Source organism: Lithobates pipiens, unplaced genomic scaffold, assembly GCF_037356315.1.
Source record: "Lithobates pipiens isolate NorthernLeopardFrog02 unplaced genomic scaffold, aLitPip1_a1.2 Scaffold_16, whole genome shotgun sequence".
Classification (NCBI taxonomy): domain Eukaryota; kingdom Metazoa; phylum Chordata; class Amphibia; order Anura; family Ranidae; genus Lithobates; species Lithobates pipiens.
In genome coordinates this window covers 249101484-249120609 of record NW_027507748.1, presented here as the reverse complement: position 1 = coordinate 249120609, position 19126 = coordinate 249101484, and the positions used below count along the sequence as shown (strand labels likewise).

The window sequence follows — 19126 nt, the reverse complement described above, 5'->3', positions numbered from 1 at the left end:
AACCTGCTTACTGATTGCAAGGACCTTTGTGAACCTAGTAGCTAGTGATTTGCAGACTGTCCCTGCTCCAAACATCAAACTGTCCCTCAGTCCCTACACTGATAAAAGACAGCAGCAGAATCAGTCAGCACTTAGCAGCACAGCAGTCAGCAGTGCACCATAATATTTATTATTATTATCGATTTATATAGCGCCAACAGTTTATGCAGCGCTTTACAACGCTTTTCTATATTTGAAAGAAAGTCTATTATAAGTGTATTACAACCTTATATACTGTACACCTATACCAGTCCTTAAAAGGACTTTTGTGGACCTAATAGTAATAGCTAATTAGCTAGCTAGTGATTAGACTGACTGCCCTGCTCCACACAGCGTCCTTTCCCTACACTGACAAAAGACAGAATGTAAAATGGCTGCCAGATCAGGTCTATTTATAAGGTAGGGGGTATGACCATGTGCTGAAATGTCTCAATTGCCTGTCCTGTACCCCATGATGGATGTGTCATGAGTCAAAGTTCTTCACAATGTAAACAAATATGGCCGTCGCGAACAGTGCCAGAAGTCCGCCGGTTTGGCGAATCGCGAACGAGCAAAGTTAGCCGCAAACCGACCGCCGGGCGAACCGCAAAGCCATCTCTAGCCCCGAAAACCAAGCACCACCTTTAGAATTTCACTCCTCACTACCTATCACAGTTTTGAAGGTCATAAAATGCTAAGATGGAACAAAAGCCCCCCAAATAACCTCATTTTGATAAGTAGACACCCCAAGCTATTTGCTGAGATGCATGGTGAGTATTTTGCAGCTCTCATTTGTTTTTGAAAATTAAGAAAGAAAATACATTTTTTTTTCTTTTTTCAAAACTTTGTGACAAAAAGTGTGGTCTTCAAAATACTCATGATGCCTCTCGGCAAATAGCTTGGGGTGTCTACTTTCCAAAATGGGGTCATTTGGGGGGTTTTGCCATCTGGGCATTCCATGGCCTCCAAAAAAGCGATAGGCGGTGAGGAGTGAAATAAAAAATTTACACCCTTAGAAAGCCTGAAGGTCCATCACCCACTGTAACCACATGAAGACAAAGCCCTTTCTGACACATTATATATATATATATATATATCCCCCAAATTAACAATTTTTATTAATAATATCAAAAGGTTACAGAGTTGCACAAAGAGCAACAGTACTAAGTTTGAAAATGAACATTGTACACATTCTGTATTCTATGTAATAGCATGGTGAACCATGCGTGTAAGTTTTGTCATTTATATTCTGTATCTTAAAAGGAAAAATCAGAGGACAATGTTCAAACGAACGTCACATATAACCTTGCAGAGATAGTCTGCAGCATGAGAAAGATGGAAACAAGAGTCGAGGGGAGAGAAGAGAAAAAAGAGCAAAAAAAAAAAGGGGGGGAGAAGAATGAAGTATAGATAAAGTGGTAGACTGCCGTCCCAGCTCCTGGCACACCGCATGTCCTCTCGTAGATGCCACTGCTCCCAGAGCGCATTGTGTTGGTCCAGCTTATCCCTAATTCTGGCCTTCATTTTTTTCATGAGTTCAACGTCCTTGATCCTGGTATACAGAGCTTCTTGGGATGGGGGGGGGACATTTTTTTCCACTTGAGGGTAATTTGACAGCGAGCTGCTGTGAGTATATGTTTAAGCAATTTCTTGTATGGTTTGGCTATTTTCAGTTGAGAAAGGCTGAATAAGAAGAATTTTGGTGTGAAGTGTATAGGAGTCTCAAAGAGACAGGTCAGTAATTGTTGGATGGAAGTCCAGTATGGGGTTATTAGGGGACATGTCCAAAAAATGTGAAAGAGAGAGCCTCTGTCACAATGGCATCGCCAGCATCTGTCAGAGGTGGAGAGGTAAATTTTGTGGAGTACTGCTGGGGTTTGGTACCAAAAGTAGAGGATCCTATATGAGCTCTCTTTATAAAGAGTTCATATGGAACTCTTGGCTGCCTGCCTACAAAATGCCTGCCATGCCTCCAATGGGAGTTGTTTGCCATTTGTACTTATAGGGTATGCATTTAGAAGCTATCAGTCCCCTGTGATATCGCCCCTCTAGTAGGATCTGTTCAAATGGAGAGGGTGGGAAGAATTGTAAGTTTGGGGCTATAGTCTGGGCAAAGTGCCTAATCTAGGTAGCTGAAGAACATCTGTCGTGGCAGATCGTGTTTGGTTTGGAGCGCCGAGACTGACCAGGTGACCAAAATGGAATAAATTCCGTGAAGCCCAAGGCCAGGACATCTGGTGAGTGAGACTGGATGGTATTTTGGGGTTACAGAGGAAGGAGTTAATCACTGAGCATTCAGATTGAAGAACACCAGGGCAGGATAATTTACGCCAGAGATGCCGTAACTGAGCTATTGGTCCCAGCATTCAGTCGGGAGACACCTCCACATTCATATTCCATAGAAGGCTATTACGGTGCACCGGGGCCAACCATATTATCTCTTTTTCCGTCCATTTGTTATAGGACCTCTGGGGAACCATGAGAGTAGCGCCTTTAATTGGGTCGCTTAGTAATACTTTACAAAGTTTGGGAGTGCCAGGCCCCAGTCTGCGCGCAATGCTGTCAAGACGGAGCTTAGTATCCTGTGTTTTTTGTAGTTCCAAACATATCTCAGTCTGTCGCTTTGGAATTTGTGGAGATGGGCCGTGTCTGGAACAGGTAAAGGAGCTTTGGGAGAATGACCATCTTAATGGACGTGATCCGTCCCAAAAGGGAGATCTTATGGGGCTTCCACTTTTGAATAAGCTCTCTAATCGACTTAAACATAAGGGGGCAGTTGGCTTGGCACAGAGTACCGAAAGAGGGGGTTATGTGGACCCCTGGGTATTTAAGGGAGGTACGTTCCCATCTGTAGGGGAAGGTGGACTGCGGGTGTTTGACCTCTTCAAACGGGGTGTTCAGCAGGAGGGCCGTGGATTTTGTTGTATTCGTTTTAAACCCCGAGAGCGCCCCGTATTTATCTAGCTCCGCATGAAGGTTAGGCAAGGAGATCCGAGGCTGGGTCAGTGTCAGGATGATGTCATCTGCAAACAGTGATATTTTAAACTCTCTACCCCTGACAAGATCCCCCTGATGTCTGGGTTGCCCCTAATGACCGCCGCCAGAGGCTCCACACAGAGTGCAAATAGAAAAGTGGGTGAGGTGGCAAATGGGGTCTTTACCTGGGAAGAGTGGTTAGTCTAGAGTTTTTTTTACTGCATGCAAAAAGGGTCCCCCGAATCCCCTATAGTTCAGCGTGGCCATCATAAGGGCCAGCTTAGGTGATCAAACGCCTTTTCTGCGTCTAAGTTTAGGATCACCGATTTCGCCCCTTCTCTGTTAGCCAATTCTATTAGATCTATGACTTTCCTAGTGTCGTCTCCTGCTTGACGTAGGGGGATGAAACCCACTTGGTCCTTGTGTATCAAAGTGGGGAGGGGTGCGTTCAGTCTGGTCGCTGGGATTTTAGTAACTATTCAGGTCAGAGTTGAGCAAGGCAATGGGTCTGCAGCTGGCGCATAAGGCTGGGTCTTAGTCCGGTTTTGGGATCAGGGATAGAAAGGAGCCCTGCATATCACTTGAGACCGGTATTTGGTGGAGAAAAGCATTGAATAATTTGGTCATATGTGGGCTCACTATGGGGAGAAAGGTCTACTAATATTTGTATGGTAGCCCGTCCGGTCTGGGGGATTTGTGAGCGGGGAGGTCCTTTACAGTCGATGCCAGTTCCTTTCCGGTGATAGGGGCGTTCAGACCTTGTAGGTCGTCATCCCAGAATCGTGGTAGCGCTGCACGTTTGAGATATTGGGTCATTCGGTCAGCTAAGTCGGACGGTGGGGGGTTATGTGGAATTTCTGCTTTGTTGTAGAGGTCCGTATAGTAGTCAGCGAAGTTGTTAACAATGTCCTGTGGGTGGGTTAATGTGTTGCCCTTTTTATTCTTAATCTGGTGTGGTGTGGATGTGTGGGTCTGCTCTGCCAGTTTCCTGGCTAAGAGTGATTGCACTTTGTTGCCCTTGTCATAGCATACTTGTTTGAGGCGAATCAGTGCTTTTTCCACCTGGCCCATGGCTATATCCCGAAACGTCATCCGCACACAGACGATTTGTCTGAGTAATGAGATAGACGGTTGGACTTGAAGTTTCACTTCTAGGGTCTTTAGCTTTTTTACAGTTAGCTGTCCAGCGGTTTTGGCATCCAGCGGTTTTTTTGGCATCCCTCTTCATGGCTGAAGAGCGAGCAATGCATCTGCCTCCAAGGACTGCCTTATGGCGGACCACAGAGTCGAGGGCGAAATGTCAGGGGTGTCGTTTTCTATAAAATAACGTTGTAGTGCGGATTCTAATTCTGTTTTGGAAGGGGTATGTTGTGGAAGGAAGTTATTCAGCTTCCAGTTATATGGCCGGCGGAGGGGGTGCCAAGGTTCAAGGATAACGTGATGGGGCATGATCTGACCAGGAGATGGGAAGTATATGTTCCTGGCAGACCTTTGAAAATTGTAGAAGCCTTCCCCCCACCCGAGTGAGCGGGGGCACCCCTTCATATGGAGGCTTTAGTATTTTGCTTTGTGGGCTTCCTGCTCCAAGTCCTCTTTTGGCCCTGGGACTGCCCCTGAGGTCTTCCTCTTGAGCTCGACGGTGGCGGCCGCGAGACTGCCTGGGGGGCAGATGCTTCTGGAACCAGAGAAGGTGCACGTTTAAAAGGAAAAATGTTTAAACTTCTTTACTGGTTAAAAAAAGAACTTTTCCCATTAAAAATCCTTTAGATGTCACAAGACAGGATGAAAATGTTTTATAGAATTTGGGATCCATGGATTGTCTATCTAACTAATGGTTCCGGGACACATGCTGTTTAACGTTGTCACGGTAACATGAGTTTGAGAATCCAGGACTACGCCCCCCCCCCCCCTCCCACCCAGTTCTCCCCCCTCCCACCCAGTTCTCCCCCTTTCCCTCTTTTTTCCACCTTTTTCTACTCGCTACTCTTTTCTCTTTCCCTGCTATAGGGTCTTTCCTCTTTTCTTTACTGTTCTCTGTTGAATTCTTTATATCTCTCATTTAGCAGTGCTAGCTAAATGATTGGATATTTATATCACTCAAGAGGTAAAAGCTCCGGCAGCTGGGATCCTATGTGGTCCGGGGTTATTAGATAAGGCACCTATTTCGCTGCCGCCAGCATGTTTATGGAACTGACCGGTGTGTTAGCCCATTATGCATTGTTCTTGATGTAACACGTTGAAGCATTAATGAGACTATTGTTTGTATTGTACTGAAAACCTTTAATAAAAATATTGAAACATAAAAAATCCTTTAGATATACTTATCCAGATGGTCTCCAAACAACCGTTGACCATGAAATGGGAAACTAACCAAGAGCTTTTTACATGGTGCTTTGGGTGACCAATACTTCAACCATAGGACTCTGCGCATATGTACCAGCCCTAGCATAAGCCGTGAAGCTTTAATAGAATCTTTCATAGCATCCACTGTACAACACAGTGCTTCTGATATGCCAGCCCATTGCTGGACTTGCTGATCAGGAATAATATTGAGTATCTCCACAAACTGGTCCTTTATGGACTGAGATGCTTAAATTGACACAAGAGCCGTCAGCACAACGGAACCTGCAAGAGCAATGTTGTTCCTAAAAAGAAATTACATCTTTTAATCTGTTGGATCCTTCAAAATTTGCGCATTGTCTACAGGACAAGTGAGGTTTTTATTTACTGGAGGATAGAACAGCATCAATTGCTGGAATCCCCTATTTCTTATAGAATTCCTCCCCATAGGATAAAGTATAGAAAACTTTTTTGGAGGAAAAATTGTTTATCTGGGTGCTCCCACTCAGAATACATCAGCTTTTTTAGCCATGAATGGATAGGATAGGCATCCACAGATTAGGGAGGCTTTAGTGATTCGAAACCAAAAAGGTAGGCTCATCAATAGACTGCAGGCAGTAAAAATGTTGAGCGAACCAACTTTTAGTAAGGCAGTGTACCAACAGTTTTTCTTGTGAGACTGCTTCCTCCATATTAGGATCTTCGGAAGAGGAGACATCAGCGTCTTCCAGATCCTTTAAAAGAACTTCATGATCTTCTGTCCCTTGCTCCTCAGTACTAGGGTCCTGAGCAATGGATGGGGATCTGCTACGCTAGGACCCACTATGGGAAGCAAACATAGCATCAATCTTCTGTTCCAAACTTAAAATGGTATTAGAAAAAACCTCCTGAATAATAAATAAAGGGGCTTAAGTGTCCAGAGCTGCTGCAACACCAATCCCCCGACGGCTCACTCTGACCGGCCGCATCACTCTCAGAGGAGGATAACTTTTTTTAGACATGGATTTAGGTTGCCGTAAAACAATCAATCCTCTAGAACCCTTTTAGGTGTTCCCCCTTCCGCTCATAGCCTGATGCACAAAGTAGAGGCACTACCAGAAGGAATGCATACACTGCTAGGTCTAGTCGAGCAAAATTGCTATTAATGCCCAGCCTGATGCAGCAGTAACAATGTGTGAAAGGAAATGTCCGTGTCACCAAACCTGATAATGCCACCTCTTTGCCTATGGCTCCACCCCCTATTTTAAAAAGGGTTTTCCCGCACGAGCGGCAGACTACAGGTCCTCTCAGATCTACAGAGAGAAGCATAGCATAGTTAGAAGCCACAGAGCCGCACGCTGATTGAGCTTCCTGTCACTTTTTTTTTCAAAAAAACTAATCTGAGCGCGTCTACCCCACGAGGGTGGGAGTATTAGCATAGTGGGGCGATAAGCAGTGAGACAAACCACCCCTTAATCTTACCGGAGGATCTGCTGTTCGGCTGGAGGTGGAGGAAGCATTTTGGCTCTTGACACAGTGCTGTTTCCAGCATGAGGCGGTGAGTGATCAATTCAGCCGCCAGTGGTGACATATAGGAATGACAACATTTTCATGTTAACCACTTCCCGACCAGCGCACGACGATGTACGTCGACAGAATGGCACGGGCAGGCATATTGGTGTACAGGTACGTCCAATATTCGATGCCGCCCTGCCATCGGGAGCGCGCCGCCGGCTGCACGCTCCCGCGCTGGTCGAGACCCCCGTGAGTCCGGTCGCGGGACCCGCGGACTCGATCGCCGCGGGCATCCCCGCGATCGTCTCACGGAGCGGTCGAATAGAGCAAATGCTGTGTAAACAACATTTGTCTATTCTGCCTAGCAACTAGTGACGCTGATCTCTGCTCCATGTGATTGGAGCAGAGATCAGTGTACACTAAATGAAAGCCCAACCCCCCCACAGTTAGTAACACTCCCCTAGGAACACTTAACCCCTACACTGCCACCCACTGGTTAACCCCTTCACTGCCAGTGTCATTTACACAGGAATCACTGCATTTAAATAGCAGTGATTACTGTATAAATGACAATGGTCCCAAAAATGTGTCAAAAATGTCCGATGTGTCTGCCATAATGTCGCATTCACAATAAAAATCGCTGATCGCCGCCATTACTAGTAAAAAAAAAAAATAATAAAAAATTATTAATAAAAATGCTATAAAACTATCCCTATTTTGTAAACGCTATAACTTTTGCGCAAACCAATCAATAATCGCTTATTGCGATTTTTTTTTACCAAAAATATGTAGAAGAATACGTATCGGCCTAAACTGAGGGAAAAAAATGTTTTTTTTATTTATTTTTGGGGGATATTTATTATAACAAAAAGTAAAAAATAATGCGTTTTTTTCAAAATTGTCACTCTATTTTTGTTTATAGCGCAAAAAATAAAAACCGCAGGGGTGATCAAATACCACCAAAAGAAATCTCTATTTGTGGGAAAAAAAGGACGTCAATTTTGTTTGGGAGCCACGTCGCACGACCGCGCAATTGTCAGTTAAAGCGACGCAGTGCCGAATCGCAAAAAGTGGTCTGGTCTTTGACCAGCAAATTGGTCCGGTCTGAAAGTGGTTAACCACTTGCTTACTGGGCACTTAAACCCCCCTCAGTCCCAGACCAATTTTCAGCTTTCAGCGCTGATGCACTTTGAGTGACAATTGCGCGGGCATACAACACTGTACCCAAATGAAATTTTTATCATTTTTTTCCCACAAATAGAGCTTTCTTTTGGTGGTATTTAGTTACAGCTCGGAGTTTTATTTTTTGCTAAACAAACAAAAAAAGATGCAAAAAAAAAAAAAAAAAAAAATCATGTTTTAATAGTTTGTTATAAAATTTTGCAAACGGGTCATTTTTCTCCTTCATTGAAGTGCGCTGATTAGGCGGCACTGATAGGCTGCATTGGTGGGCACTGATGGGCTGCATTGGTGGGCACTGATGGGCTGCATTGGTGGGCACTGATGGGCTGCACTGGTGGGCACTGATAGGCATAGTTAAGGCGGCACTAATAGGCACAGATAAGGCGGCACCGATGGGCACAGATAAGGCGGCACTGATGGGCAAAGATGGGCACAGATAAGATGGCACGGATGGGTGGCACGGATGGGCACTGATAGGTACCACAGATAGATGGGACTGATGGGCACTGATAGGTGGCACTGATAGGTGGCTCTGATAGGTGGCACTGCTGGGCACTGATGGGCGGCACTGCTGGGCACTGATGGGCGGCACTGCTGGGCACTGATGGGCGGCACTGCTGGGCACTGATGGGCGGCACTGGGGTGCAGCACCTTTGAGGCAGATTGGGTGGCACTGTGGGTGGCACTGTGGGGTGGCACTGTGGGTGGCACTGTGGGTGGCACTGTGGGCACTGACAGGGGGCACTGACGGGGGGCACTTACTTTTTCTTTTATTTTACTTCAGGATGGCACTGCGGGAGGCAGGTGGGCACAGGCAGGTGGCAGGTGGCCCCTTGTATTGATGGCCGTGATCAGGACTGATGTCCCGATCACGGCCGCCGGTGATCGGCTTTTTTTTTCTCTCCTCGCGCTGTCAGCGCGAGGAGGAATAATAGCCGATTACCGGCTCCGTTCTATCACATGATCAGCTGTCATTGGCTGACAGCTGATCACGTGATAAGGGGTCGGGATCGACCCCTTACACGGATCGGTGATCAGGCGAGTCTCACGGACTCGCCGATCACAGAGCGCGCCGCGCGCGCCCCTCAGGGGGCGCGCAGGCCGCTCGTAACCAGGACGACGTCAATAGACGTAGTCCTGAAAATGTAGGTCCGCGCTAATGCCGTCATTTGGCAATAGCGCGGATCTGAAGTGGTTAAAGGAGACATTCATAAGAAAATTCTAAAAGATTTCTTAGAAAAATTCACTTGCCTTTCCCGCCACAGGATTTTCTGTGGTAAACCAACAGACCCAATCTTCACATTCCGTTAAACCATCAGGAGCAGGGGACCCTAGAGGAAACCCACAATCCTGGACCTGCAACTGCACCCTGCCAGTAAATGGCCTTACTACCAAAAAGTACTGGATCCCAGGGTCCAGCATTCTAAAAAGAGAAGCATTCACATGCAAAAAAACTTGTTTCTTCAGATTTGATGCCTGGGTACCATTCAATCTGGCCAAAAAGGACACTTTGAATGGATCCGGTCAGCATGGCTAGCTCCAACAAGGATTGCTCCAGAGGAGCTCAGCACAGCACATCTTTACTCGTGACCAACACCTTAGACACTGGCGAAAAAACTGAGGTACTTCCAGTAGTAGGAGGGGTTATACCACATAGGGAGTGCACTTTTTGTCTTGGGGCATGCCAGTGTCCATCACCTGAAGGTGGCCTATAACCCACATAGTAACTACTATGGCTCTATGTCCCCTGATGTATGAAAAGAAAAATGGCCAGCGTGATATCATCGGTTACACAAAGATGGCCGACAGACAGAGACCAGGCAGACCAAAACGTGATGTCCTCAGACCACCCAAAAATAGCTGTTGGTCGTTTGACATGCTGAAGTATGCTGCCAGGATCCTCTGTGCCTTCCACATTACTGCATTCTCTGCAAGGTGACCCTCTACCAAAAAGGTACTATACCACCAGGCAGGGTGAACATTTAAGGGGACACCACAATGTCCTCTGCACTGGGACCCTCAAACTGCACACTACCTCACAAACAGCAGGGCATGCACCTAGGGGTCTCCGGTGCACCAGAAGCCCCCCCCCCCCCATACCACCAGGGCAGGAAACACATCACCCAGAAGGGAAATGACAGGGGAGACTCCGAGAGGTCTCTGCTGCCTGCCCTGGGACTTCCACCAATCCATGGGGGAAGGGGAAGCCCAGTTTAACCAGGGACTTTAGGATGAGAGGAGGGATCCTGCAGGCAGGTCAGACCATCCCTGGAGGGTCCCAGACCATTCCTGGAGGGTCCCACGGAGAGAAGGGGGGAACTGTATGTACCGATTCATGGTGCAGATGTCCCTCCAGACAGAACTCCTCGTCACCGAGGTGGGGGCTGTCGGCCAAGGGACTGCTGTGACTCGGACCAGAGCCCGTTCGTATGCGGCGACCCTGCGAGACGTTGAACTCGCGGGCCAGCCTCCGTCCATTGAGGCTATGTTGTGGCTGGCCTAGCGTGTAGCTGTGGTCTGCACGCACTCACTGACTGGACTGGGGAGATCTAGTTTATCCAGCCTGTCGCCCAGCAGTTAATTGCTGATCTCCCAGGGAAAAAAAAAATGCATGGAAAAATGAGACAAAAAGTAAAATTTGCTAGGACCAAAAGATACCAGCAAGGAGCTAGGTCCTTACTTCTGACTAGACAGAAAAAAAAATGAATACCTAGAGCAGGGAGGGGGTTATGTACTGACTGAGGACAGCTCATGGGCATAGCCAGAATTTTTTATTCTGCCTCATCCTACTCCTGCAGAGGCAATATAACCCAATGGTCAAGATTAAGGAGGCGCCGTGTCCATCGATGAATAAAAGAGAAAGGGTTTGTTTTTGTCATTTTATCTATATAAAAAAAAAAATAATAATAATTTACAAATTCAAAATCTCCACTGTACTGCAGCCTCTATTGTTGCTATGGTTAATCAAAAAATATCGGCCTCTGGAATACTTGCATAATTTAAGAACATACACCTTTTTATTTCATGGGGAAAAAAAAAACTTTTCAGTGAGAATGTTAATTAACCCTGCAGCAAAGAATTAAAAATGGGCAACTGTGTGAAGTCAGAGAAATGTGTCATTGACCCACAGTGATGTTAGGCTTGGTCTGGGAATCTAAACTTGAAAAAATTCTGCTGTTCTACCACAATGCTTATTCATGTTTACATTTCAGTGATAGCATACTTATGTTTATATACGTTGATAAAAATGTGTTTATTCAGAAACCCCTTACCTTGGGTCCTTTACCGAAAAGTTTGTAATGCCTAATAACTTTCCAAGTTCATCGGTGCCACAGTGAACAATGTGCTGCTGCTGCTTGTCATACAGTTGTTTAACCATAATATACTGTCCCAAATAATGCATTACCTAAAAAGAAGTTAAAGGTTTACATGTAATGCATATAGAGCAAGGAGACCAACTCATTCAGTATACATAACTTCCAAAATATAAAAATGCTAAAGCAGAAGCAGCCATAGTATTTACCTAAAAAGAAACATACAATTTTTGCCTTCTTGAGAGTACATTATGAGCCACAGAATGAGTATTCAGGTACACTAGGTTGCCAATGGCTGCCTTTAGGAGATTAGACACTGGCAAAACAAAGCTGAAAGAACTGCCCAACATAACACCTCCAAATTCCCAGCCTGCCTCAGTCTAGCAACAAGCAATAAAAGGAAAAGAGGGACATGTATTAACGTAATGTTCTCACAGAAAATCATTTTTACAACAGGCTAAAAATTTAATTGTACATTACAGACAAAAGGTAAATATTTAGGTAGATTGAACCAACGCCTGTAATTAGCAGCACACCACTATTAACTACAGTGTTTTTCCACTGATATACAGAGCAACCACAGCACATAAAGCTATCGAAAAAGTTTTATTCAGCGCTTCAGGACAGTTAAACAAGATATACAAGTTGAAGTTGGAAGCCAGGAAGTCGATGTTTGGTGTGCCCAACCTGCAGCAGAGGGCCCACAACACCTCGGGGTTACATTTAGAGACTAGACATGACAACCTATTGCTGCTGTGAACGTAGCTTAAAGTGGAACGGCAATCATTTTTCTCATCTTGTCATCTATTAAATCTACTCTCCCTGTTTAACTTTCAATAGTAAATAGTTTTTTTCTACCAGTAAATGCCTTATACGGCCCACTTCCAGTTTCTTGTCTGGAAAAAAGCCTAGGCTTAGGACATCATGCACAGCTCTTTCTCTTGTGAGAGTTTGCCAGGAAGGGAGGAGGAATGAGTCATAAGAGAGCCAATGAAACCTGTAGAGCTGGAGGTGTGTGTGTGTGTGTGTGCATCCAGGAAGTGAACAGGCAGCATCTTCATCTGCCCAGTTAAAATAATTGCAGCCAGACTGAGTGGAGGGAGATTTCTTTAGCATATTTTGCAAGTACAGAATCACAGTATATATAAAATAATATGCAAAGTGGTGGGAGGGAAGCTTCAGAATGGCAAAGATGTTTCAATTAAAAATTATGTGAGCAGACTGCAGTTCCTCTTTAAAGTGGTTGTATACTAAATTTTTTTACTTTTACCTACAGGAAAGCCTATAATAAGGCTTACCTGTAGGTAAAAAAAATATCTCCTAAATCTGTACAGTTTAGGAGATATTCCCCTCGGTATGCGCCACTGACTGCAGCGGCGCATGCGCACAAGGGGATTCTCGGCCTGAAAATCCGGCAGTGGCCGGCCGGCCGGAATGAAATCTCCCGCGCGCATATCTCCAGTGACGATATCGCGGCTCCGGCCACTCACAGCGCTGGAGCCGCGATACCCGGAAGAAACGCCGAGGGAGCATGTCAGCTCCCTCGGCGTGGATCGGGCCAGATGTCGGGGCCTCGTTCTAAGGTAAGAATTTCATAATGAGCGGGTTCACTACCGCTTTAAGGCTTTCCTGACAGTTTTCAATATTGTTGACTTAGAGTAAAAGGGTTGCTTCCATAAGGCTGGAATGCAGGCCCTGGTCAACGGTAGGTGGGGACTTTTAACATGTAAATAACTCTTAGGGAGACTAACCAATTCCATAGAAGTAAGCTTTTTCCAAAAATGGGTGTAATGTTTTTACAACTTCAAAATACATGTAAAAAACGGTCTCAGAGAGAGGGAGCGAGAGAGGGGGGAGCAAGAGCACCTTGTCCCCATGTTGATGAGGACAAGGGCCTCTTCCCAACAACCCTGGCCATTGGGGGGCTGCGGGTGGGGGGCTTATCAGAACCCGAAAGCCCCCTTTAATAAGGGGGCCCCCAGATGCCGGCCCTCCACCTTATGTGAATGAGTATGGGGTACAATGTACCCCTACCCATTCACCTGTGAAAAAATTTAAATAAAACACCACACACAAGGGTTAAAAATAATTTATTGCACAGCTCCGGGGGTCTTCTCGCCGGACTCCTCCACTATCTTCTTCTAGCTCTTACTAGCGGAGGAGCCCAGCTTTCTTCTTCGCCACCCGGGGGTCTTCTTCCGACTTCAGGGGTCTTGTCCCCCTCTTCGGTTCTTCTTGGACTGTGACATCATAATGGGCGGGGACATCACCCGGCGATGTCCCTATATAAAATCGCCGCACCTGTCATTGTGGCCAGAGAGCGCGTCGAGTCAACATCTCAAGGAAGAAGAACAAGAAGAAGAGAAGGCGGTGATAGAAGACCGGCCACCGCTTCTAAAAGAGCTGGAAGAAGGCGCGGAGGCCCGGCAAGAAGAACCGAAGAGGGGGACAAGACCCCTGAAGTCGGGAGAAAACCCCAGGGTGGCGGTGACGAATAAGAAAGCCGTGCTCCTCCACTAGCAAAAGAGCTAGTAAAAGAGCAGAAGATAGCGGAGGAGTCCGGCGAGAAGACCCCCCAAGACGGAAGAAGACCCCCGGAGCTGTGCAATAAATTTTAAACCCTTGTGTGTTGTGTTTTATTTACATTTTTTTCACAGGTGAATGGGTAGGGGGTACACTGTACCCCATACTCATTCACATAGGGTGAGGGGCCGGGATCTGGGGAGCCCCCAGATTCCGATAAGACCCCCTCCAGCAGACCCCGACAAACAACGGCCAGGGTTGTCAGGAAGAGGCCCTTGTCCTCATCAACATGGGGATGAGGTGCTTTGGGGTGCTCAACATGGGGACAAGGTGCAGGCCCCCCTTCCCCAAAGCAACCCCCCATGTTGAGGGCACCCGGCTTGGTATGGCTCAGGGGGGGGGGGCGCACTCGAAGGCGGCAACATTGACTTCCTTCGCTAGTCCAGTCTACCTGGAGCTGCGCTCAAATTGAACGGACTTTTCTCTGTGTAAGAAAGTCCGTTCATTTCAAAAGTATGTGGGACTAGCACACACGCGGCGTATTGTCCGCCAGACAGTTTTTGAGTCATAACTGCTAAGTCTGCCGGACTTTTGGGTAAAAAAAAAAGTCTGCCGGAGCCCACACACGGGCGGATTGTCCGGCGGACTTTTCCACCGGATAGTTTGATCGTGTGTACGCGGCATATGTCTTCACAAGGATGTCACACACTGTTGCTGGTATGTTGGCCCATTCCTCCATGCAGATCTCCTCTAGAGCAGTGATGCAATTCCAAAGATTTTCTATGGGGTTGAGATCTGGAGACTTGCTAGGCCACTCCAGTACCTTGAAATGCTGCGCCACACCTTCGTTGCCTAGGCGGTGTGTTTGGGATCATTGTCATGCTGAAAGACCCAGCCACGTTTCATCTTCAATGCCCTTGCTGATGGGAGGAAGTTTGCACTCAAAATCGCACCCATACATGGCCCCATTCATTCTTTCATGTAAACGCATCAGTCGTCCTGTTCCTTTTGCAGAGAAACAGCCCCAAAGCATGATGTTGCCACCCCCATTCTTCACAGTAGGTATAGTGTTCTTTGGTTGCAAATCAGCATTCTCTCTCGTCCAAACAGAACGAGTTGTGGTGTTTCTACCAAACAGTTCTACTTTGGTTTCATCTGACCATATGACATTCTCCCAATCCTCTTCTGGATCATCCAAATGCTCTCTAGCAAACCTCAGACGGGCCCGGAGATGTACTGGCTTAAGCAGGGGGACACGTCGCACTGCAGGATCTGAGTCCCTGGCGGTCCCCCCGTGTGGTTATGGGATTTTTGCTCATCATTCTTGTGATCATTTTCACCCCACAGGGTGAGATCTTGCATGGAGCCTCAGATCGAGGGAGATTATCAGTGATCTTGTATGTCTTCCAATTTCTAATTATTGTTCCCACTCCCAGTCGATTTCTTCACACCAAGCGGCTTGCCTATTGCAGATTCAGTCTTCCCAGATTGGTGCAGGTCTACAATTTCGTTACTGGTGTCCTTCAACAGCTCTTTGGTCTTCGCCATAGTGGAGTTTGACTGATTGAGGTTGTGGACAGGTGTCTTTTATACTGATAAGTTCAAACAGGTGTCATTAATACAGGTAATGAGTGGAGGGCAGAGGAGCATCTTAAAGAGTTAGATACAGGTCTGCGAGAGCCAGAAATGTTACTTGTTTGTAGGTGACCAAATAATTATTTTCCACCAGAATTTGCACATAAATTCTCTCAAAAAACAGACAATGTGATGTCTGGATTTGTTTCCACATTTTGTCTCTCATAGTTGAGGTATACCTATGATGACAATTACAGGCCTCCATCTTTTCAAGTGGAAGAACTTGCACAATTATTGGCTGCCTAAATACTTTCATTTTTGCCCCACTGTATAAATGTTAGTACCCAGTTATATTGTGTACATTTAGGAAAAAAATTGATTTTTAAAACAGCTTACCTGTAAAATGTTATACTTTGATGTACATCAGGGGACACAGAGCCATAGTAGGTACTATGTGGGTTATAGGGCCACTGATAGGTGTTTGACACTGGCATACCCTAAGGCAAGAAGTGAAGGGAGGGACCTCTGTGTCCCCTGATGTACATCAAAGAAAAGTGTTTTACAGGTAAGCCATTTTAAAAATCCCGTTTTCTCTTCTTACATCAGGGGACACATAGTTACTATGAGGGATGTCCCATAGTAACGGCAACTGGAGGGAGATAACCAAAAAAAACAGGAGAAAACTCATACTGCAGCCTGTGGTATACTGCGCCCAAAGACAATATCCTCATGACCTTTAATATCGATTTGATAAAATCTGGTAAACGTATTAACCGAAGACCAAGTCGCAGCCTTACAGATCTGAGCCATAGAGGCCTAATGATGCACCACTCAAGAGGCACTAGTCGCCCTGGATGAGTGTGCTCTAACATAAGAAGGAAGGAAGAATTTGTTTAAAGCTTAAAGAAAAAAAAACACTTGACAAATCCATTCCGAAAAAAAGTGTATTTTGACTCTGCCTGTCCACTTTTTGTACCCTCTGGCAGTACAAACAAAAGATTGTTTTGCAAAACCGAACGGTCGCCTTTAAATAGACTCTGATAGCTCTTACTACATCAAGGGATTGTAGTGCCTTCTCTTCCCTAGATTGAGGCTCTGGGAGAAAGAAGAATATCTTGGTTTAACTGAAAACCTTTTACCACCTTTTGTAGGAATTCAGGATGAGGACATAGAACCACCTCATCCTTATGCATGATCAAATATGGCTCTTTACAAGACAGAGCCGCTGGTTCGGATACTCTTCTAGCAGAAGAATGGCAACCAGAAAGATTATCTTTCTTGTCAAAAAGAACCAAGGGAATTTCTCATAGGAGGTTCAAACGGCTGATTACGCAAAGCAGATAAGGCAAATTTTTAAATCCCAAGGATTTAGAAGTGCCTTGATAGGGGGCTACGCTCTCGCACCAAGAGTGGGAAGCAAGAGGCCATAGAAAAAACACTGACGAGGCTGGGATCTGGCTCTTGATAGAAGTCAAGGACAGCTTCACTTCAGATCCCATATGCAGGAAATCAGGGAACCTGCCTATGACATACTTCCTGGGGTGCCAGCCCCTGGATCCACACCAAGAAACATATGCCTTCCAGGCTTTATAGTAAGTGTTTCTGGAAGCGGGCTTCCTGGCATTAATCAAAGAAGACAATACCAAAGGAGATCACCCACAATTTTATAAAGTGGGATTCAACTGTCAAACCTGTTAACTTTCTATCCCTAAGGTAGGATGAAATACCAGACCTTGTCTTAAGGACTCCTACTGCCATCTTTACTATCTCGGTAAATCAAGATCTTCTGGGACCCACTGGGACCGCCAGAATCACCTCATTTTGTTTCTGCTTAATCCTCCAGAGAAGGCGCAGAAGTAGCAGAACTGGAGGAAATAATTTACTGAAAAATGATCCCATAGGAAGACTAATGCGTCTGTTCCGCCTGCTAGCGGATCCCTTGTTCGGCACAAAGTTCTCGATTTTATTGTTGAATCTGGACGCGATTAGGTCCATGTCAGGGATACCCCATCTCTGACATATAGCTAGAAAGATGTCGGGGTGAAGAGATCATTATCCCGGAAATAATTGTTGGAGACTCAAGTAGTCCGCCGGCCAATACTCTATTCCGGAAATGAAAATTGCCAATAGGCAAGGAATGTTGTGTTCTACCCAAGCTAGAACATTATTCACCTCTTATTGGGCTGCACGACCTCTCGTGCCCCCCTGGTGATTGATGTAAGCCACCGCGGTAGTCTTGTCAGAATGAATCCCGACAGGACAGTCCCGTAGTCTGACCGTCCCAGATTCTAGGGCCAGACGTACTGCCTGAATATTCCAAAAAGTTGATAGGCAAGGTCCTCAAACCTGGACAATCTGCCCTGGACAAAATCTTATTCCATGGCTGCGCCCCAGCTTAGAAGGCTGGCATCTGTTAACACCTTCCAGGATAAAGGATTTTCCCTTTTGCTGGATAACCACCAATTCAGGCTCTGACTTACGCCAGGAGCCAAGTGTATTGTAAACAAACAAGACCTGAATCTTTTTATTCCAGACCAACAGGATGGTATTTTGAAGCAGTTTTTGAGTAAAAACTGCACATAAGGGGTGGCCTTGAAGGAGGCCACGATTTCCCCTAACAATCTCATGCACAGCCGATTGGAAGGAATTTTCCTTTGATTTGATGAGTTGAATTAGTCCTACAGGATCCAGGATCCAGTCCTAAACGATTCTTGTCTGGGGTAAGAAAACCTTATGTATGGTATCTATAACCAGCCCCAAGCCCTCCTGTACCTTTTGTATTGAACTGTACTGTAATTGTGTTGCCGCCCGCCCCCCCCCTACAAATTGTAAAGCGCTGCGTAAACTGTTGCGCTATATAAATCGTGAATAATAATAATAATAATAATAAAAGTACTATAATTTCCTTGATGGTTTTAAGAAGAATCTTCCTAGGTTGAGTATCCAATCCAGAGACTTCAGGTAGTTATGGCTGTGATCAGACTCTGGTTTTAGGCCCGATACTGAATGATGAAAAGTAGATCTTCTAAATAGGCTAGGACTGTTATGCCTTGAGCCCTTAATCTGGCTAAAGGAGGTGCCAGAATCTTTCAGAACACCGTGGTGCTAACCCGAATGGCAGAGCCACAACTGAAATTATAATTTTAGATTTCAAAAATGCAGAAATTTCTGGTGAGTGGGAAAAATTTGGCACATGGAGATATGCATTTTTGATCTCAAAGCCAAAAAAACTCCACTCCTTGCAGGATGGGCACAACCGATCGGATTACGAAAGGATCGGATGTTCACGTGCTGATTCAGATCTTAGAGATCTAGAATGGGTCTTAACTTTCTGGTAAAAAAGGTTTGAGACAAATCCGGTGCTCTGTTCCACTAAGTAAGGGAACCTCTGATATCACCGACTGGGATAATAGCTGATCCAGAGGCCAGAAAGACTTCCTTTTCTCTGGATCCTTGTGAACATTTTCCCTTAGAAAAAAGAGGAGACGGAAACGCTGAGAACTCTAGTCGTAACCTAGAGGAAAAAAACTGCAAAAATCCATCTGACTTGACATTGTTCCTGCCAGGTCTTGAGAATCACAGGACCTTTCCCCTCACTCAAACGAGTGGGGGTACCCCTTCATGAGAAGGCTTTAGGCATTCTGCGTTGTGGGCTTTCTGCCCCAGGATCTCTTCTGACCCTGGTGCTGCCCTTGGGGACTTTC

General features: G+C 45.8%; 1 protein-coding gene across 3 annotated transcripts in view; it reads right to left on the bottom strand.

The window, feature by feature from the left end:
* MDM4 (MDM4 regulator of p53) overlaps positions 1-19126 on the bottom strand; it is a 207819-nt gene that overhangs the window by 105476 nt on the left and 83217 nt on the right. For all 3 annotated transcript variants that reach the window (XM_077481257.1, XM_077481259.1, XM_077481258.1), the window contains one exon: positions 11283-11416. In XM_077481257.1, coding sequence (XP_077337383.1) covers positions 11283-11416 — 134 coding nt within the window. The remainder of the gene's footprint in view (positions 1-11282; positions 11417-19126) is intronic.